The sequence below is a fragment of the Chiloscyllium plagiosum genome, unplaced genomic scaffold (genome assembly GCF_037043375.1).
Source record: "Chiloscyllium plagiosum isolate Xiang-an unplaced genomic scaffold, Cpla_swu_hap1 HiC_scaffold_16, whole genome shotgun sequence".
NCBI lineage: Eukaryota > Metazoa > Chordata > Chondrichthyes > Orectolobiformes > Hemiscylliidae > Chiloscyllium > Chiloscyllium plagiosum.
The window spans coordinates 45,877,127-45,900,372 of record NW_028270154.1 but is presented as its reverse complement, the minus strand read 5'-3'; the positions used below and the strand labels follow the sequence as shown (position 1 = coordinate 45,900,372).

At 40.8% G+C, this 23,246-nt stretch overlaps 1 protein-coding gene across 2 annotated transcripts in view; it reads left to right on the top strand.

Annotated features, from left to right (window-relative positions):
• LOC122556664 (PH and SEC7 domain-containing protein 2) overlaps window positions 1–23,246 on the top strand; it is a 196,886-nt gene that overhangs the window by 131,199 nt on the left and 42,441 nt on the right. For both annotated transcript variants that reach the window (XM_087995355.1, XM_043703660.2), the window contains exon 8: window positions 12,029–12,119. In XM_087995355.1, the coding sequence (XP_087851481.1) occupies window positions 12,029–12,119 (91 nt within the window). The remainder of the gene's footprint in view (window positions 1–12,028; window positions 12,120–23,246) is intronic.

Genomic DNA, 23,246 nt, shown 5'->3' with positions numbered 1-23,246 from the left:
GGTGACCCTTTCTCAGAATGGTTCCGAGGAAGGGTCACTAGACCCAAAGCGTTAACTCTGATTTCTCTTCGCAGATGCTGCCAGACCTGCTGAACTTTCCCAGCAATTTCTGTTGGTTTCTGATTTACAGCATCCGCAGTTCTTTCGGTTTTTATTTAGAATTTAGTGTAGGTCATGCACATCTCAGCTGCTGGCGGATGAGCCATTGAAAGATTTCCGTCACCTAACTTTCAACAAGTCTCACCAAATTAGGTGCCAATCAGGCACTTAATTGGGCAGCAGTGGGCCTTCTCTGGGAATCACATACCTCAGGGCCAGAAATCCCACCACCGAGAGATGGCAGCCAATCAGAAGCTGGTAGCTACACATTGCTCAGCTGCGGCTTGGGAGATGTCAGACACTGATGACAGTATTGCACCATTCTGATGTGCAGCATTGTTGAAGAACCCAGGGGGGAAATGAAAGTGAGATAGGGATTATGGGGTTGGAGGAGGGAGATCATATGGGAGGTGTGTTGTGAACAAAGGAAAATAGTTGGCTGTCAACAATCCATCTTTTCCTTTTGCCAAGTCTCTCAGGCACTGATTTACTCATAACATCGGTCATCATCCCCATCAGCTTGACAAGCAACCCCGAGGGACTCTTGAGGTGCAGTGGTAGTGTCTCTGCCTCTGGGCCAGAAGGTCAAGGTTCAAGTCCCACCTCAGCCAAAATTATCTCTCAACATGTGAGACAAGTTGATTCAAACTACTTGCAAACAACCCAGCAGAGTTTGCATTTCCGACCTCCTGAATGGTGAGTTCCACGTCCATTAGTTGGTTGAGTTAGTTACCTATTTAAGGGCTTCAGTTACAAGTGAAGCAGATGGCCATTCATGAGCCTTCTCACTCCAGACATAATCAATCCTACCACCTACTCTTCTGCCTGCTTAAAGGTGCCTTGCTACCAAATTTCAGTCATCAGAGCACTACTTTCTATCTTTAATTTTCAATTTTGTTGCTCCTCGTTATAATCATCAAAGATGTTTTGCAATTGTTCTATGTATTATATCACAAATGTCATTGTTTCAGAGAAAATAACAAAACTGAAAGAATGAATGAGCTAATCAGGATAGATTTAGAATAATGGTACTTTAGTGAAGGGATACTGTAATGGAAAATCATCTATCAAAATGTGATATCTTGACCTCAGGATCTTTTGATATTGAACTCATTCATTCTGCACAAGAACCTCTGGCCTGGTGCTGACAATTCACTGGTAGAATGGAACAGTTCAAATGCACTACTTATTAATTCTGATTTTATGCTTTTACATAGAATTGTAGAGGAATGGTTATTGGTCGTTTTTAGATAGACTTAAATGGAATTATGTTGCTTACACTCAATTTCCATAATTAGCAGGTGTACTGCAGTTTCAGATGCAGATTTGGACAGCTGTTGAGAGCATAATGTGTGCAAATCAAATTAAATGGAATAACCTTCAATGAAAGGGCAACACTGAGTGACAGTATTTTGAATATATAAAATATATCTCAGCTTCTGAACAGACTTCTCCAAGGCTTTAGGTATACACAGTTAAAGAGAGATGCAACCCTGAACGCTGGTCTACTCCATCACTTGCCTGATAAGATTGCACAATGGGCTTACCCTCTCCATGCCTTCTCTCCATGAGGCCAAACAAGTTTTGGGCATATGCTGACCATTAGGACCACTGGTTAATGTATCTCTATGCTGCATTACAGCTGAAAAGCTCCTTGCATCAAACAGCACAATTCTGCATCTACATTTAAAATGTATACGGTGATAAGACAATACTGTATGGTCATCAGCCCTGGTACCAATGACATGGATATGGAAAAGGATGAGATTCTGCATCAAGAATACAGGAAACTCTGCAGTAGGTTAAAAAGTAGGACCTTGAGGGTAGTACTACTGAGAGTACAAACAGGAAGACAGAGCAGATGAATGTGTGGCTGAAGAGCTGGTGAGTGGAGCAAGGAGTCACATTTTTGGGCCATAGGGATTTTCTTCAGGGGTAGAAATAGCCTGATTAAGAGGGATAGGTTCCACCTGAATAGGAAGGGGACCAATATCAATAGAATTATAGAATCCCTACGGTATGAAAGCAGGGCATTCAGCCCATCGAGTCCACACCAACAGTCCAAAGAGTATCCCAAGTAGACTACCCCATCCCTGTAACCCTGCATTTCTCATGGCTAATCCACCGAGCTTGCACATTTTTGGACGGTGGAAGGAAACCAGAGTACCTGGAGGAAATCCATGCAGACACAAGGCAAAGGTGCAAACTCCATACAGACAGTTGGCCCGAAGCTGAAATCAAACCTGGGTCCCTGTGCTGTGAGAAAACAGTGCTAACCACTGAGCCACCATGCAGTTAGTAAGTTGGCAGATGATACCTAAAGAGGGGGTGTAGTGGACAGTGAAGAAGGTTTTCTAAGAGTACACCAGGACCTTGATCAGATGGGCCAATGGGCCAAGGAGTGACAGATGAAGTTTAATTTAGATAAATGTAAGGTCTTGCATTTTTGTAAGGCAAACCAGGGCAGGGCTTATATAGTTAATGGTAGGGCCCTGAGGAATATTGCCGAACAAAGAGACCTAGAGGTACAAGTGCATATTTCCGTGAAAGTGGAGCTGCAGGTAGACAGATGATAAAGATTTCATTTGGCATACTTGCCTTCATTGGTCAGAACATTGAGTTGAGGGGTTGGAATGTCATGTTGCAACTATACTGGACATTGGTGCAGAAAAGATTTACAAGAATATTGCTGGAACTGGAGGGTTGAGCTAGAGCGAGTTTCTGAATAGGCTGGGGCATTTTTTCCTCTGGAGTGTCGGAGGCTGAAGGGTGACCTTATAGAAATGTATAAAATCATGAGGGGCATGATTTTTCCCAGGGTGGGTGAGTCCAAACTAGATGGCACTGGTTTAATGTGAGAGGGGAAAGATTTGAAAATGACCTGAGGGGTAATTGGAATGTGCTGGTAGCGGAAGTGATGGAGACTGGTACAGTTCCAATATTTAACAGGCATCTGAATGGAAAGGGTTTAGAAGGATATGGGCCAAATGTCGCAAATGGGACTCGGTCAGATTGGGATGGCTGGTCAGAGTGGAAGAGTTGGACCAAAGGGCCTGTTTCTGTCCTGTATAACTCTATGACTGTATGTCCTCTGCTAAGATTTGAAGAAATGTTTGGTATCTTCGTTTTGATGTGATCAATTAGCATGTATTGAATATGGACATCCCAGAATGCCTTCCTCATACTGCAGTTCGTACTTTATTTCGTGCTGTACCATTTAATGCATGACATACTTTGCTTGAAGCATTTCTCAGAAAGCAGTTGATATCTGGTTAGTCAAGCATTCACATATTATAATGGTGCCATTGGTGTTCCACATAGATTCCTTTGGGAGGATACACCTCTTCAGTATTAATAGTTAATGAAAGTGGCTTATGTTCACTGCTTACATGTGTACAAATTCTGAAGGTGGGCAAAGAACATTTCTCAGACAGGATGACTTGATAATATCCTATTCTTTTCTGCACAGAAGAAAGAGAAATTTCTGTTGGCATCAGTAATGATGCTGGGGAGAAATGAATAATGCACAACAGTTAGCACAGGTACCCTGAGAGATGAATTGGATAAGGAAAGTAAAACAATTAAGAAATGGCTAAGGTTTATATGCTGCCCTTTATGCATGACATACTGTGAGCTGAATTTCTCAAGGAATAAAGAAATCCCACCAACAGGACTGAAGCAGGAGCCAATTCTGTTTTGATGGGCTGTGGGACTAGTGGTAGTCACTAGTGGTAGTCAATTAAGGGCAGCCACATTGGGTTACCAGTGCTGGGAGGCAATCAGAGGGATGACAGCTCAGCAACTTCTACAGCAGCACTGCCAGCAGTGGCCATTGCTGAAGTTGCAGGATGATAAAGGTGATGTCTCTGTGATGAAATGCCATGGAAGAGAAGTGTCTTTGAACAAACCAAGGTGTAACTTCCCAACATCTTGCCCTCATATTACTGTCCTTTCTGTCTCCCAACTCACCACCAACTACATTGTTTAGCCTGCCAATGGTGACTATATGTGAAATAATTTTGTCCCAACAATAACTATATCCTCCCTAAACCTTTGTAGCACCTTCCTATCCGTCTTCTAGATCTGTCCTGAATATCACTTTGTTGAACAAATTTTGAGCCATTCCTTATTAAACAACATTCATTTCCAGCTAAGGGAATGGAGAAGCAGGGGCCACTGAACAGAGCATGAAGCAAAGTTTCAACTTTTCAACTTTTGTGTGTATGTGGTGAATACGCTTGGTGATAGTTTGGAAGTGGAATAGCAGAGTTCATGGCACCCAGCAGGAAGATAACTGATGGATTTGCATGCAATGAATTAAATGCATGTTCTTGCAGTGAGATGCTACCTTTGCAATTTTGTTAGAGGTCTTGGAAATACAAGCCTTCCTATTCATCAACACTTGGACAGGTCAAGGCTGACTCAAAGAAGGCTAAAGACAATTGAGGGAGAGTCAGGAGTATTGATGGGAGGTTGAGGGTGGCCAAGGGACGGATTAGGGTGACCAGTGAAGGTTCAATTTTGATTGAGGGAAGTTCACAAGTAATTGAGGAAGAGTCAAAGGTGACTAAAAGATGGGCAAAGATGATTAATGAAGCATCAAAGCTCACCAAGGGAAAGTCAAGGATGTTCAAGAGGAAGTTGAAATGATACAGGAAAGATCACAGATGATTGAGGGTGATGAAGGTAAGATCAACAGTGATCAAAGGAACATGAAGTGACTGAGATCAAGACCAGATCATCACTTTTCCATAGTTACAAAGCTCAGTTGAGGACTGGTTGAACAGTAGAAGAAACACCATTGCCTAGCTTCAGCTTTATCTTTTCTGAAGTGAAAATTGGTCTTACTCACTCGGTGATCCTAGAGGCTTAGGTGAGGGAAGATCAGCCAGCATAAGGGAAAAATGGCATTGGGTGATGTATAACAATGTCCAGAAAGCCAGCAAGATGTGACCCAGAATGGTGAGGTTGGTTAGGATGGAGGCATGTGTGATAATGAGCAATGACACAACCAAGAATCTATCGCAGGTACCTGAAGATGACAGCGAAGTAATGCCATACAAGGTTGTGGTTGTTAGGAGAACCTGTGTCCTCACCTTCAGGATGAGCTATACCTCTTTTGATTGGGAGGAAATCCTAAGCCATTGGCTTTAAAAGCCACTCTGGAATTGGATTTCTACACCAGCAGGCTTCTTCCAGGGTTCTACAGGGGTCATTTCTTGGACAGGTGTATACTGCACTATTTCAAAGGACCAGAGATTTTGTGCATATCAGTATTGAGCCAGAGAACGAGACACAAAATAAGTGGGTTTTGCTGACAAAAGTTGCAGGAGTTAATTGTGATCAGATATGATCAGAGCTCTTGGGCTCAGCCTGCAGCCTTAGTCACAGGAAGAAACTTAGCTCTGTTAAGTATTTTTGTGAGCTCTGGAAACAGTGTAGCCAGTTCCCCGCTCATAATTTTCACAGCTCCTAATTTCCAAGGTTATTCAAAGCCCTCATATACATGCAGAAATGGATCTTGGGTGACAACATCTAGCTGATTACAACAGACAGAATCCTGTAAATCCCATTGCTTCCCCATGGTTCAAAGAACAACAGTAGAGCAGATGATCAGATTGCTGAAAATAAGATTCTACTGCCTTGTCTGCTGTGGTTGAGCTCTCCAATTTCCCCCTGAAGGGTAGAGGCATCTGCTGTGCTCTGCAGAATCTCACATAGAAGACAAGGGAGAATTTGCCAGCCACATGGAGAAGAGCTATACTCTTCACTGGATGTCCCATGCATTAGAGAATAGAAAGAAGTAGGATGACATTCATAATAACCATCTCTCTCCGATTCATGTTCCTTTGTATTTTCTTGTTGATACCATGCTCAAGGTTTATTTTCCCTATTCTTGTCTGCCATCCTGCTTTGTGACCAAAATAGTAGAGCCTCCATGTTCCATGGCCAATTCTTCTTCCTCCCCTGGAGCTCTGAATATTTATGTCGGGCACTTCTCTGCCAATATTAGCACATTATTTGGTCTTTTATTTTTACTGCAGATAGGAATGGAGAATGAGTATCATCTTTATGGATATACAACTCCCTTTTCAGAATGCATGGCAAGTAAGGAGGCTTTCTGGCTAATTCATCCACACTTCTGCCCTCATGCCCATTTGTAGAGTAATAGAAGTATGAAATTGCAAGTTCTGTACCACTTACATCCAAACCTCTTGGTGCATCTACTAATGTACTGTATACTGTACTCCTTACCTATTCTGTCTCCTTGCTGAAAAACATTGTATTTATTAAGAGCTAGCCCGACATTTATTGTCCACTCCCTCTCTCCACCCCCTGATGATATGATGAAAAATTACAATTAGAATTGGTTGTCTTTGAGGTTCTTCCTCTGATTCCTATTCACTTCCCATACTCACTTTCCCATGCAGCCTTCGTGTCTGAATTGGACTGAATCTTAACCCCCGTAAATATCAGTGAGTTGGGTGAGTTGGTAAAAGGTTAGATTCGCTATTAGGATTGCTATAAGGATCCACACTGGAGCAGTTAAATTCTGCCCTTACTCCCTCTTCTTTTATCTTAGTTGCACCTCTGTGAAATGTGTTGAGATGTTTTCTTACACTTAAAGGCATGTTGTTGTTGTCATACCTAACTTCAGATAAATTAGAGCTGATTATCAAGGGCTAGGTGCAAGGCCATTAACATTTCTTTCTACAGCAAGACAAATAAAATTTCTATCCTCCCATTATTGCTGAAATGATATTGTAACTAATATTGTCTTGAGAAGTTTCAAGTAAACGTGAAACATTTCCCAGAAGTGAAACTCTCAAATGAGCTGCCCTTGTTGGCTAAAATTACATATCTGAAAATGTGTTGCTGGAAAAGCGCAGCAGGTCAGGCAGCATCCAAGGAACAGGAGAATCGACGTTTCGGGCATAAGCCCTTCTTCAGGAAGTCCTCATTTTCTCCTCTAAAATTACATATCACCTAGATGCGAGGGTGGATGGTAGATTGTATGTCAACAATCTGGAAACTGGAAAGTTGAGAGTTTCTCCACACACTGTGGACTTTTAGTGCAGTTTTATTTCAATGGGTTCCCCATCTAGATGCCAGTCTGATTATCTGCCTTGGCTTCCAGTTGGACATTGCACAAATCTGGAAAAGGCTACGTGTGCAGTTAAAGAATCCACTGTTTGTTGTGGAGGTATGTCTGATCCCAACCTCCACAGATGAAGATTCTGTGTTTTGGTCACATGGCCTGCAAGAATTCTGAGGAAGGGTCACTCCACAGATACTGCCAGACCTGCTGAGCTTATCCAGCAATTTTTGTTTTTGTCTCTGATTTACATCATCCTCAGTTCTTTTGGTTTTTATTTAATTGTTCAGCCTGTCTCCTCAGAATGTGTTGGCAGCCCACCCCTTGTTCCACCTCTGTTAAGTTTGGAAGAGGATTGGAGATGGGCAATGGTCAATTTTGAGAATTTAACCTTTTAGAACTCACCCAACTCACTGATACTTTTTGGGGTGGGTGGAGGGCGCTGTTAAGACTCAGTCCATTTCAGACACAATGACTGCATGAAGAAGTGAGTATGGGAAGTGAATAGGAATCAGAGGAAGATACAGAACCTCAAACACAACCAATTCCAATTGTCATTTTTCATGTCATATCATGAGATTGTTCCACAGATATTTCATTCCAATTTATTTTAAAAGTAGGCACTGTGCATACTGCAGGGCTAAGTTGATTCTTAAATAGAATCGAAATTAAAAAGTTGAGTTCTTTTTAACTAATTTTTCTTGTACACTGTATCCAAAACTATTTGAGTATAATTTCCCCATAGTATGCTTGAATGAAATGACTGTTTTGTCAGCATTACACACAAATGTCAGGTGGGAAACTCCACACTAATGTCATGGTCTTACCAATTTTCTATCTATTCAAAATTGTTGCTCTTAATGTTCTGTTTTTCATTCCAATTATATAATCATTTTCATTCAATTTTCCTCCCTCTGGTCCTTCTTGGTGCTCCCTTACTTCTGAGTAGGATTTATAACACTCACCCTGTCTGAAATCTCAAATAATAGAAATAACCTTTTTTCTAGTTTCAACTACGTAATATCAATGCTGAAGATACGTGTCTGTTTTGTATGGTTTTCAGTAAATATATCTGTGGTATTAAATTATATTCTAAACATTATTTCAATGTTTGAATAAGCATGGTCAGTAAAAAACATTAAAAAGCAGAAGTCTGACCAAAGTTCACTTCAATACTCTTTTGATGAAACGGAATTATATTTTTTTCTAAAATAAAAATTTTTCAGAAAAAGATAACGTTGCTGGATTTTTATGAGATCCTTCCATCTCCAGTTATGTATGACACCAGCAGGAGATTAGCAAAAACCCTGGAGTATGATATAGACAGCCAATTAATCTTTCATATTGTTTCACCAAGGCTTGTATCTGAGAATCACAATAGCTATTTCAGACCAATACTGATGCTGAAGTTGCTCAGATTAGTTGATTGGTATGCATTTTGGAGTAGACAATTCAAATATATTTTCGAAATAGTTTAATTCCAAATAAGAGAACTGAGCCAGTTCAAATATGCACACAATCTCATCTGATTTACTTCATTAGAATATACCAACTACTAATAATAAAAAAGACATACATTGAAATAAAAAACAAAAGATCTTGAAATTATATAGTTTGTTTCATTACCTAAAGTGTTTTACAGCCAATTGAATTCGTAAAATATGATTGCCGTTGCAAACCAATCTGAACACAAGATCTCACAAATAGCAATGGAATTAAATAGCAATTTAATGTGGTTTGGGCATTGATAAAGGGTTAACTGTTAGCTAAGTACTTGAAGAAATCAATGCGCTTTGTTAAATAGTGCCATATGATTTTTTAACACCATCTGAAAGCTCATAATGGACCTTGTTTGTTGACAGTCCTGTATTTCAACATCTCTGTTTACTTCTTTCAACTAACTCTCTGAAACCCATTTGGCTGATTTTCTCTATTGCACTATTCAAGTGATTTCATACATATATATCTCAGGTAACTGGCACTCTGTGTACTCTACTCTCTAGTATCCAAATGGTTTCTCAATTTGCCACCCTCAATAATGTAATTTTAAGAGTCATAGAGATGTACAGCACAGAAACATGACAACCAGATGTCCTAAATTAGTCTAGTCTCATTTGCCAACATTTAGCCCATACCCTCTAAAGTTTAGATTAGAGTGGTGCTGGAAACAGGTCAGGCAGCATCCGAGGAGCAGGAAAATCGACGTTTCGGGCTGAAGGGCTTTTGCTGCTCCTTGTATGCTGCCTGACCTGCTGTGCTTTTCCAGCACCACTCTAATCTAGACTCTGGTTTCCAGCATCTTCATATTTGCCATACCCTCTAAACCCTTCCTATTCGTATACCATCCAGATGCTTTTTAAATGTTATAAGAACATGGAAATAAATGTCTAATTATGACTGTGGAACCATTGTGAATTGTCAGGAAAAACCCATCTGGTTCACTAATGTTCTTTAGGCATCCCTATCTGGCCTGGCCTACGTGTGACTGCAGACCCACAGCAATGTAATTGACTGTCAACTGTCCTCTGGGCTATTAGGGATGAGTAATAAATGCTAGCCCAGCCAGAGACATCTATATCCAGTGAATGAAGTAAAAACAAAAATCTATCTACCTCTACATTAAATTCACATAATTATATGGGGAATACAGAAGTCCCAAAACAAATGCCTGCAAAATACCAATATTTAAAACAAAACAAAGAACAGCAGATGCTGTAAATCAGAAACAAAAATAAAAATCACTGGAAAGAATTCATCAGGTCCAGCTGCATGATAGCTTGAATTCTGAAGAAGGGTCATTGGACCTGAAAATGGTGTCTGTTTCTCTCTCTATAGATCTTGCCAGAACAGCTAAGTTTCTTCTGAAATTTCTGCTTTTGTTTCTAATACCAATTCCTGTAATTCTGAGAAACTGCCATTTATTCCTATGCCTTTCCACTTAAGCTGGTTGCCATGCACTGTTACCATTGCACCTTTATAACATCATTTTTAAAACATATTGTTTAGGTAGCATTTTATCATTTTTTAAGAAAAACGTTTTTTTTTGTGACCACTGCAGTATTTTAATACATATCCTGGTAATTTCTATAAAATATTTAATTAATTTATTCAAGTATGATGGTGCCTTTAAAATTGAATTGTCTGCTCATAATTATCTTAATATCCTAAAGCATCCATGGCTTATAGTCCTTGACAGAATTCTGCCTCACATTTTTTCCTAATTGGCAGCAGTTTAGCTTCTGCCTTAGCCTCACACCATATAGTGAGCGAGAAATGTATTGCTGTCCTGTGCTGAGAGAATATTATGATTACCATTGCTAGTATTTCTTTACTAATCTGACTATGTATTTGAAGTTATCTAGACTTGCTGATTTACCAAATTTCATTTGGAGAGCTAACAACGTTTCAGTCCAACTGTACCAGTATAATCTGTAGACCCTAGAAACCAGGTCTATATGGTCGGGATTACCAGAGTCAAGAAGATAGATCTTAGTGAGGGGGTGGACTTGTTGGAGAAGGTACTGCTGGGGTGTTCTACTGCTGTTGTCCTTTTTGCCATGGGGACTCCTCCATTGGCCAAAGAGTGCCCAATCTGAAGTGCCAACTTGTCAGGAGTTCACCAGTGTCTATGGGCTGGGGAGATTTCACCATTTGCCAGAGAAGCAACATATCACAATTAGAATACCAGATGTGACAGGAAGATGCCCTTATGTGGCTTTGAAATTGGCTGGAAATTCTGAGCTGGAAGGGCATCCAAGATGTATCCCATCCCTCATTGAATTGGATGGGATTGGGAAGATAACAGGCATTCTAACTCCCTAGCATGCCTTCTGATTCTATTGCACTGCCTGTCTTTCTGTCCACTTGCTTAGAGTTTTTATGAGCCTTTTCTTATTTCTCTAGACTGGCATAGTTACATTTTACATTTTATTGTCCAATTCAGTCTGGAGAGAATTATGGTAAATGTTACCTTCAGTAGAAACCTTTTATTGTCAATGGTATAATTAGATTAGATTACTTACAGTGTGGAAACAGGCCCTTCGGCCCAACAAGTCCACACCGACCCGCCGAAGCGCAACCCACCCATACATTTACCCCTTATTACCTAACACTAAGGGCAATTTAGCATGGGCAATTCACCTAACCTGCACATCTTTGGACTGTGGGAGGAAACCGGAGCACCCGGAGGAAACCCACGCAGACACGGGGAGAAAGTGCAAACTCCACACAGTCAGTCGCCTGAGTCGGGAATTGAACCCGGGTCTCTGGCGCTGTGAGGCAGCAGTGCTAACCACTGTGCCACCGTGCCGCCCACACGGTATAATCTTGTCATTAGTCATGCCACTGATCCATTGTCTTTGATTTCTTCATTTCTTTTCAAAGTTTAAGGCAGGACTGTTTAGTTACCAGAACAACCCTAACTGGAGGCAATTTCTGCCAAAGCCATGTCATTGTGCCTCCCTTTAATAGTTAGCTCTATTGATGTCCAATTTTATTTCTCATGCTTTCGGCATTCATCCGTGGACATTGCAATCTTAGCCCATTTACTACTTAGTAGCTTTATCCCATCTAGTTTGTCTTTTTCTTCATTATATTTTTGCAACTATACTTAATTCCTCTGATCTCAGTTAAGTCTCCTTGATGCATTTACCTACAGAGATTTATGATCAGAAAGGCTTTCATTTCATTGTAATTGCTTTTGTGTCAAAGTAAAAGTAATACTTTCATTGTTCACATTGTCTTACATGTATTAAATTCACCCTGCATTTTTCAAATAATGTTTTCTCTAGTGCTCTCAAATTAAAATATATTTTATTTTATCTGTGTATTCCAGAATATTGGAAAGAAGATGTCATGCCAGCAATTTATTTCCAATCTGGATGGCCTTAATGATGGAAAGGATTTTCCCAAAGATTTGTTAAAGGTATTGTGCACATTAATATAATAATGGCTATGTTAATCAAGCCTTTGTTATGACTTACTCCACCATCTTCCCCTAATGTCTCTTTGACATTGCCCAACTAGCTGAGGTTTCATTCTCATCTAACCAGTCATAGCCAGACAGCCACTTGCAATGGATTTTCTTCCTGCTCAAGCAAAGTTATATCTATGCCCCACAAGGAACAAGGCAAGTCAGTCCCCTTCTATTTGTTACCTCTCAGCAATATCATCTGAAAGCCCACTATCAGTTCTTACACATTCACTGACCACACACAGCTCCACCTCCCTAGAAGCATCCATCCTTTGTAAATTATCAGACTGATTGTCCAACTTAGAATATCAGGTGAGCAGAAATTTCCTCCAAGTAAATATTTGGAAGATCAAAACCATTGCCTTTGGTTCCTGTTGCAAACTTCACTCCCTAGTACCAACTCCATCCCCCTTCCTGGCACCTGAGTCAGCAGCTTCACACTGTTCACAACCTTGTTATCATAATGGATTCTATGATAGCTTTCAGCAACATATCTGTACTATCATTGTGACTGCCTGTTTCTATCTCCATAACAAAGCTGGAATCTGCACATTGCCTTAGTCTATCTGCTGTTGAAAGCCTCATGGATGCTATTGTTAACTCTCGATCAGATATTCCTACATATTTCAGGGTGGGGACTTACAGTGGCATATTGGTGATGTTACTAGTCTAGTCATTCAGAATCTCAGGTTAATTTTCTGACTGTACAGGTTCAAATCTCACTGTGACGGCAAACATGGTGCACAGCTTCAGGTTCTAGAAATCATAGTCGTGCACAGACATGAAGGTCTGCACAGAAGTAAAAGAAATTAGAGGGAATGCTAGTGAGGCTGTCTTGATGACAGGAGCATCTCATTCACCTTTTATGCTTTTCACAAGTAGTGTAGCAGGTTTCTGCTCGGCAGCAGCATGTTGCCAATTAAGAGTGATTATTGCTTGTTAAACATCTTGTTAATGGCTCAACTCACCTTGTTAATATTCAGCTTCCTATCTTAACAAACCCTCCAAACAAGCGAAAAATTGGGAAGACCTGACATGAAAAATAGAGTGGTTACCTGGTGACTTCAACACACCATTTGTTCCAAACAACTTCCATGTTGAACACTGAGTAGTAACATTCTCAGGGCACGTTCCATGGGCTATGGAAACACACACCTCACATCCACAGACATTGGCATCCAGTATGTGCCTGCCTCTAAGAACCTTCATTCCATATCTCCAATCCACTTAAAGGATGTTTCTGCACTTCAATGCTGCAACGTCTGGCTGCATTTGCAACTCTGACTGTAATGCTGCAGCAAGGCACTGTTATGGGCTCTTTGCTCAGAACTATTGTGCTCCCTCGCTCTGAGCCTATCTGAAGTCAAGTGACACTTTTCCCTCTCTGCAACTGCCTCATGCAACCTCAGTTGGGGGTTGGTTAGCTCAGTTGCCTGGGCAGCTGTTTTTGCAATGCAGGATGATGTCAGCAGCATGGGTTCAATTCCTGTATCAGCTGAGGTCCTGCCTTCTCAACCTTACCTCTTGCCTGAGGCATTGCAACCCACAGGGTAAACCACCACCAGTCAGTTCTCTCTAATGGACAGCAGCCTGTGGTTCATTAGGAGTATAGCCACTTTACCTCTTACAACCTCAGAAGTTGATATTTCACTTCTTATCTGAACTTGCTATTCACGTAAAGGCAGTACACTACCTCTTAATGTGAACCTAAGTAAATTAACCAAGGGATTGTTGCTTCTTCAAAGTTAAAAATCACACAACACCAGGTTATAGTCCAACTAGTTTATCTGGAAGTACAAGCCTTCAGAGCGCTGCTCGTTCATCAGGTAGCTCATGGGATAGGATCATGGTGCTGCCCCACTACCTACCCGGTGGAGGAGAAGCACTCTGAAAGCTAGTGCTTTCAGATAAACCTGCTGGACCACAACCTGGTGTTGTGTGATTTTTAACTTTGTCCACCCCAGTCCAACACCTGCTCCTCGACATCAGTACTTCATCAAAGACTCTTTCTAGTAAGAAGAATGAAAAATTTGCACTTTCATAACCACAAACATTTCTATTAATTATGTATGCATAGTATCATAGAATCCTTACAGTGTGGAAGCAGGGCACTCGGCCCATTGAGTCCACACCAACTCTCAAAAGAGCATCCTATCCAGACCCAAGCCCTCCTTACATTATATCTGTAACCCAACATTTGCCATGGCTAACCCACCTAGACTGCACATCCCTGGATGCTATCGGCAATTTAGCGTGGCCAATCATCTAACCTGCACATCTTTGGACATCTTCCCCAAACACTAGTGTGACAGTAACCAGATAACCTATTTTTTGTAATCTTGATTGAATAATGAATCGTTGCCAGGACACCACTTGCTCCCTGGAAATCTGACTGATAAACTGTGACAAAAACAGAGAACTAAAGGAGAAATTCCCTGCCATTTTCTAATGGGGTTTATCAACATTCTGACAGAGGTTATATAATTCCTTCATGGGTTTTCAAAGAAATACAACAATAACTCATTAGCAACAAAGACCAAGAATCCCATTCCTAGCACTTATTTTGCTGCAATATTAATGTAGTTGGAAACAATTGATAACACTAGAAATAATTGTGTTTGATATGGATAAAATCAAGGAACTGGATGGAATGCAAGTATCTATCATTGGAACCTCTTTAAGAGCTATTTAAGCGTTGTATATAGTATTAAGTTTACAAATAAGAATTTGGGAAATAATACCACATTATGTTAGCTTTGCTAAGTGTGGGAAGTTACTACCGGGGCCCCAAAACTATGTTACCTTGAGAAGGTCAGACTTTGGAACATGTCATTTTTCTATTTTGTGGTGCATTTTAAATACTGAACGGAGTTAATCCGTTAATAAGCCTTTTTATACATTATTATGAAAATTGTTTTCCATAATTTTCTTTTTTTAAAAAATCTTTCTTACTTTCTTTTGGGAATCTATAAAAGCTAAATTGTACCTGAATTCTTTGGAATCCAGGCTGTAACTGAAGCAAGATTTCACTATTGCATAAAGAGCTGAAAATCTTGCATGAAGTATTTACTGTATAAGCTTTCAGGGAAGTTTAATAAAATGTCAAGACGTTTGAATGAAAGATTCCATTGTGATAGCAAGCTAAATTGAAATTTGTGATGGGGATTGATCTTCAAACACAATATTTTGTGGCTAACATGGCTTAAGATGAAAGGAAGCATGCTGTGACAATTACCAAGCACCAAGGGTGGACTACCAGCACCTGCCTTTATGCTTGCAATCAAATTCACTAGTGTTGACACAATTATTTTGAGAACAGTTTTAGGAAACTGGCTCCATTAGCTCTAGTTCACCCAAAGCAAGTTGCATGTTAATGCCATTTATGCGAGAAGGACACTTCCATGTGCTGCTCAAAGTCACCCTTTCCCTCACCTCTTATGCTCTCATCATCTTCCAGTACAATGCAGGCATCTCCAGCCTTAGTTGAATTGTTGTCCATCTATATGCTAAGCAAGTGAATTATTATATAGATCAGCATGGCTAGGCCTCCCATTTCTTTTGTAGACAGGCAGGAAGCTGGAAGAACACAGTAAGCCAGGCAGCACCAGAACGTGGAGAAGTCGACATTCTTTAGGACTGGGGGTGGGTGTAGGGGGAGCTGCAGATAAAGGGGGTGGTGAAGGCAGAGTGGTGAAGTGGGGATGATTGAAGACAGGCAGAGGGTATGACCTGGTTGGTCAATCAGAGGAATAAATCCGGTAGATGGCTGGGAAGGGTGGAATGGAGTCAGGGGATGAGAAGGGAGGTTATTTGAAATTAGAGAACTCAATGTTGAGTCCTCTGGGCTGTAGGGTGTCAAGGTGGCAGATGAGGTATTGTTCCTCCAATTTGCAGTGTGGTTCATTGCAGCAATGGAGGAGGCCAAGGGTGTCTACCTTGGATTCCAGCATCTGCAGTTTTTTTTTGACTCTTCCCATTTCCTGTACCATTGAGCATCAGCAACAATATGACAAGCTGCTGGTGTCTGTATTAAATCAGGTAAAACATTGAAAGTAAAGATATGAACATTTGCAGTTTTTTGGTGAATACATGAAGAAGCAGTTAGGTGGTGCTAGAGTGTGCTGGGATATGCCCATTAATGATTAATACAGAGAAAGTTGCAAGATCATGTCAGTGCTTAGCATGGATTAGTAAATGTAAAACAGTTTGATGGGTTCCATTTGGTGTTATGCATATTTGAAAAGTTTTCCTCATTGAATAATTTATTCAAAGTATTTTTGTAAGATGTGGCTCTACCATAGCTCTTCCAAATCCTGCAAATAACTGTTCCCTGTTGCTTTTTGCCATGTACGCTGCACTTCTTAAGTGTCTTAAAGTAGCTGACTTCAACAAACAATGCACACTCACTTTCAACAGCTCAATTTTTCTGAACCATGAACTGAAATTCACATGTTATGCTACTTCTGCACTTGCTCCATATCTGAATCCCACTGTCGTTTCTTTCTTAAACCACTTTATTTCCTCCAGGCAAACCTGATATTACTGACAGCCTTTTGAACTGTGGTCTTCTTTCTCACTCCTTGAATATCTAATTACCTTAAAACACTTACAACTTTTGAGTTTTGACTGCACTTTGTGATAAGGAATGATAGCCACAGACATCATCTACTTTTCAACTCCTTCAGTAAGATAATTTATGACATAATGTTTAAGGAAGAATTGAACATCACACAAACTCAATCCTGGAGAGAAAATATCAGGCTGAATTTTACCAAAGTCTAGCCTGCTATCAATTTCATGGAGTTTCATGGAGGGTTTTTCTCCATGAGCCCTTTCAAGTTAACTCACAAAATTCTTTGCCGCGAAACTTATTGGATATAGACACTGCGTCTATGATGTCATGCCTGTATTATTGTGTGCTTACCCCAGTGGTGCAAATGCTCATCATTACCATACAAATTTTGATGCTATATTTTAAGCCCTGCAGTAGACCAGGTAAAACACTGCCAGCCAATATTAACCTTCACAGTACATGTATTGGGAGAGAACTAAAATAGAAAAGCTCCTGTGGGCACCCAGGACATGGGTGACTCTTCATTGGAACTGGAATCTCACAATCATTAATGTTTTACCCCTTTACCATCATTACCTGCCTGATCGACTGTCATTGTAGCTGCAGCTGGAAAAATGAGGCTGCAGAGATTATTCATCCTTAGTGCCATATACAAGAGGCCTAATATCTGTGCCATTATTGCCCTGGTGGAAGAATGAACTGCATTGTTTCTCTGCTAAACTTTGGTCTGGATATGTGCAATGATCAGCCATGGTTACAGAGGGTAGCCCTTGTCACCCAATAGCAATCTTTGTATGGCATTGGCACTTGAAATGGAGTGGCAACCTAAGAGTTACCAAGAATATAGGCATCATGGCAGCCTTCAGGGGACTTGGTGCAGACTTCTAAATGTGATATTGATGAATGCAGATGGCTTGTACATTGATGGAAGGGAATACTTTTCTGTTGGTGAAGTCAGCTATGTTATGATATGGTCCTCTTGGTTCAATATGTGTACAGTCTATAGTGCCCTGCACGAGGGGAATGCAGCAAAGCCTGGGAGCAGTGCTGACCTCATTACAAGGAAATAAGATTAAGCAGTGTGATTCAACACAAATTGAGTCAATAATAGTCTTGATACATTTAGAATCATAGTGTCATAGGGATGTACAGCATGGAAACTGACCCTTCAGTTCCCCTAGTCTATGCCAACCAGATATCCTAACCAAATCTAGTCCCACCTGCCACCACTTGGCCTCTATCCCACTAAACCCTTCCTATTCATGATTAGATTAGATTCCCTACAGTGTGGAAACAGGCCCTTCGGGCCCAACAAGTCCACACCGACCCTCCGAAGAGCAACCCACCCCCCCTCTGACTAATGCACCTGCCACCTAGCACTATGGACAATTTAGCATGGCCAATTCACCTGACCTGCACATCTTTGGACTGTGGGAGGAAACCGGAGCACCCGGATGAAACACATGCAGACACAGGGAGAATGTGCAAACTCTACACAGACAGTTGCCCAAGGCTGGAATTGAACCTGGGAGCCTGGTGCTGTGCGGCAGCAGTGCGAACCAATGAGCCACCATGCCAACCTCTTCATATATCCATCCAGATGCCTTTTAAATGCTGCAATTGTACCAACCACCACCACTTCCTCTGACAGCTCATTCCATACACACACAACCCTCTGGCAGCTCATTCCACACACGCACAACCCTCTGCATGAAAAAGTTGCCCATTTATTAGGTACATTTTATATCTTTCCCCTCTCACCCTAAACCTATGCCCTCTAGTTCTGGACTCCCCCACTCCAGGGATAATACTTGTCTATTTACCCTATCCATGCCCCTCGTGATTTTATAAACCTCTATAAGTTCACCCCTCAGCCTCCGACGCTCCAGAAAAAACAGCCCTAGCTTATTCAACCTCTCCCTACAGCTCCAATCCTCCAACCATGGCAACATCCTTGTAACTCCTTTCTGAACGCTTTCAAGTTTCACAACATCCTTCCGATAGGAAGGAGACTAAAATTGCATGCAATATTCCAAAAGTGGCCTAACCAATGTCCTGTACAGCCACAACATGACCTCCCAAACCCTATACTCAATGCCAATAAAAGAAAGCATACCAAACACCTTCTTCACTAATCTTTCTACCTGCGACACTACTTTCAAGGAACTATGAACCTGCACTCCAAGGTCTCTTTGTTCAGCAACACTCTCTAGGGCCTTACCATTAAGTGTATAAGTCCTGCCAAGATTTGCTTTTCCAAAATGCAGCACTTCATATTTACCTAAATTAAACTCCATCTGCCACTCCTCAGCCCATTGGCCCATTTGATCAAGATCCTGTTGTAATCTGAGGTAACCTTCTTCACTGTCCATTACACCTCCAATTTTGGTGTCATCTGTAAACTTACTAACTGTACCTCTTATGTTCACATCCAAATAATTTATATAAATTATGAAAAATAGCAGACCCAGCAACGACCCTTGTGGCACTCCACTGGTCACAGGCCTCCAGTCTGAAAAGCAACCCTCCACCACCACCCGCTGTCTTCTATCTTCGAGCCAGTTCTGTATCCAAATGGCTAGTTCTTCCTGTATTCCATGAGATCTAACCTTGCTAACCAGTCACCCATGGGGAACCTTGTCGAGCACCTTACTAAAGTCCATATAGATCACGTCCACTGCTCTGCCCTCATCAGTCCTCTTTGTTACTTCTTCAAAAAACTCAATCAAATTTGTGAAACATAATTTCCCATGCACAAAGCCATGTTGACTATCCCTAATCCATCCTTGCCTTTCCAAATACTTGTAAATCCTGTGCCTCAGGATTCTGTCCAATCACTTGCCCACCACCAACGTCAGGCTCACTGGTCTGTAGTTCCCTAGCTTTTCCTTACCACCTTTCTTAGATAGTGGTACCATATTAGCCAACCTCCAGTCTTCCCGTACCTCAGGACTATTGATGATACAAATATCTCAGCAATGGGCCCAGCAATCACTTCCCTAGCTTCCCTCAGAATTCTAGGGTACACCTGATCAGGTCCTGGGAATTTATACACTTTTATGCATTTCAAGACATCCAGCACTTCCTCCTCTGTAATATGGACATTTTTCAAGATGTCACCATCTATCTTCCCACATTCTATATCTTCCATATCCTTCTCAACAGTAAACACTGATGTAAAATATTCGTTTAGTATTTCCCCTACCTCCCCCATGTGGAGTAGTAGTGCAATGTCGGATGAAACAAGCTAGACATAATTTCATTAATACTTTCTAACAGTTCTAAATTGGGTGACATGATCACTCGACTGTAAATTTATTGTTGTTCAAAAACACAACTGTTTATTCTCAGAAACAAATGCAGTTTCTTTATTTCCTATTAACTTTTATTGGACTGTGAAAAAAAGTGAATGTTTTCAACTGTTTTAGGGCTTTCCAGCATGCGTTTCTCCCACAGTGAACAATGACAACATATTATGCCATACTACACAAAGAGTAACACTCCCTTAGACAGGGTTGAAATGTGGAATGGGCAGCTTGTGCAGCTTGGTTTTTGTAGCTGCAGTTACAATGATTGTCGATTAGGTTGGTGATGATGTAAAGAAGCAAGACTTTTCTGAATGTGGGCTTCCATTTCCAAAGAACTGTCTTCTGTTCCACTTATGTACTATCAGAAGCTCTTTGTTTCTGTTTCTCTCCACTATATGTGCTGAGAAGATCTATTTCTGGCTTCTGGAGAGAAACCTTCCATTAAACTCCCTGAAACTGACAGTTCGCCCAGGGAGTCTGACAGAGAGGTTGAGTAATAAAGAGAAAATACTGTGAATGCTGGAAATCTGAAACAAGCAGAGAATGCTGCAGACAACTCAGTGGGTTTGACAGCATCTGTGGAAAAGACACAGAGTTAGTGTTTTGAGTCTGGTATGACTTCTTTAGAACCTGAGAGAATCTGGCCATGGCCAGATTTGAGGGCATATGATTTAGTATTAACAGAAATGCATAAAGAGAACTATGACCTATCAATGATGAAGTGACATCTGACCCAAAAGGAAATGCATGTTTTATACCTTTAAAATGTTCAGATACTTTGATTGCAATTAATTGTAAGTTCAATCATTCCCCTGACAGTAATAATGTGAGAGCATCAATATGGTATTATTAGAATTACATGGGAACTCTGTTTATACATGACTCAAACCTCAGTTTGCAAAGACCATTTTATCTACTACAAAATTGTAGAGGGGCTAAACTATGCAGATCGATTCCTGAAAACTAAACATCGAGCTTAGGTTTCCAGAAGTTATGATCCTCTTTGAAGGTAGCAGAGAATGACAGTGTTATCACTTTTTGCACTGCTCCACATAATGTGCATGTGATTGTGTCTTGTGATCAGCATCTTTCCAGGTAGTCTGCAATCAAAACCTAAATAGTCAGAACCCTCAACAAATTGAAAGAGACAGCAGGACTGTTTTACAAAATGCTATGTTTGTGTCATGTGACAGGTTGTACAGAAGGTTGCTTTGAAAGTGATTAGAGTGATCTTCAATCTTTCTTTTCCTTCTGCTACATCTCAGTGCCACCTCAGTCATGATTGATCTTGTGGAAATCTGCTGACTGCTTTGGCAGCTTGTCGTGATTACAAGACAGGGTCCTGAAGGCTCCAGCCTGCTAGGTGTCTCATGCACAAGTGAAAACTCTTGATGGTTAGGTTTTTGGGCTGTTAGCAGAGTGGAGACAGTGCAGAAGGGCACTTCAGCAATGTTTTCGCCCCTGCTTGTGAGAGGTATGTACAAGTAGACAAGGCATTGGTGAGGTCACATCCAGAGTATTGCTTACAGTTCTGGTTTCCTTATTCAATAGGGGACATGTTTGCATTGGATACAATTTGAAGAAAGTTCTCTAACTTGATTCCTGGGATAAAGGGATTGTCTGATGAGGAAACGTTTAGAAGGTTGGCCCTATACTTATTTGAGTTTAGAAGAAACAGAGGTGATCATATTGAATCATAGAAGATTCTGAGGGGCATTGGCTGAATAACTGTTGAGGGAAATTTGCCCTTTTATGGAATATTTTAGAAATATGGGGGCATAGTCTCAGAATAAGGAGACATCTATTTAACTCAGATGCAAAAGGAATGTCTCCTCTCAGAAGCTCATTTAACTTTGATATTCTCTTCCCAGAGAGCGTTGGTGGCTTGGCAATTGATTCTTTTAGGACTGAGTTAGACAGGCGTTTGATCTGAAAGTGTGTCAAGGGTTATGGCTTCAGGGTGGAAAATAGAATTGAGGCCATAATTGAATCAGTGATGGTCTTATTGAACAGTGAAACAGGCTCAAGGTGTCAAGTAAATTCTTTCTAATAACTGTTCATAATCTAGGTTTCCTGTTCAACCTTGAGCTTACTTTCTAATCAAGAATATCTCATTTCTACCACGACAAGCTACTTGTCCTGTCCTTTTCTCAAGGTCACTGTTTCAACCCCCCATTAATGTCTTTATCAGCTCATGACTATTTCAGTGCTTTCCTAGCTAGTCACCTGTCACCCACTGTCCTTAAACTTTCACTCAGTCGAATGCCTGTCAATTGTACCAAATCCAATTTATGATCATCTCTGCCCGTTAACTATTTCTGGTCACTTTTAGTTCAAATTTAAAGTTTAATTGTGTTTCATTTCCTTTATGAGGTCTCCCTCACAACAATGTATCCCCCTCCAGCCTTGTACCTACTTCTCTCTGTATCTGTCCCAACTCAGTTGAATTCTCTATTCCTCTAGTACTATCTCTTATGTTTGCCAATTTTCACTCCACAGTTTCAGTTTATTTCATCGATCATATCAGTCTGCAAATCCCTCACTAAACTTTCTTCATTTCTTCATTAAGATCCTCCTTAAAATATACTCTTCAACTGAGCCTTTAGTCATCCCTGCAAATCAGGGATTCTGTTGGCCTGGGATCCAACTTTGACGTCTGTCGCAGGGATAATTGGGATTATTTCTTCATGTTGAAAATGTTATATAAAAGTTTTCTAACATTCACCGAACCTTATGTCAAGCAGTGACAGAAAGGAAGAGAAATTGGTAAGATTTATTTTGAAAAGGCACACCTATGTATGATACTTGAATATTGCATCACATAACCCACAGGGCCTGAAACTTGAATTAGGTTGTACTACATTTTTGGGATAATTTGATAAATTATTGATCTCACAAGGAGTTAAGAACTACAGGGAGAGTGCCGGTAAGTGGAGTTGAAGTGCCCAGCATCCATGATTAAATGGCGGAGTGGACCTGATGGGCCAAATGGCCTTACTTCCACTACTATGTCTTATGGTCTTATGGTCTTATAATCTGACCTACAGGAATGGGATTAGGCCTTCAGCTCCTCGCATCTGTTGTCATTCAGTGAGATCATGGCTGATGTGTGGCCCAACTCCATATACCTGCCTTTGGATCATATCCCTTAATACCTTTGCTGAACAAAAGAAGTTTAATTCTGATTTAAAATTAACA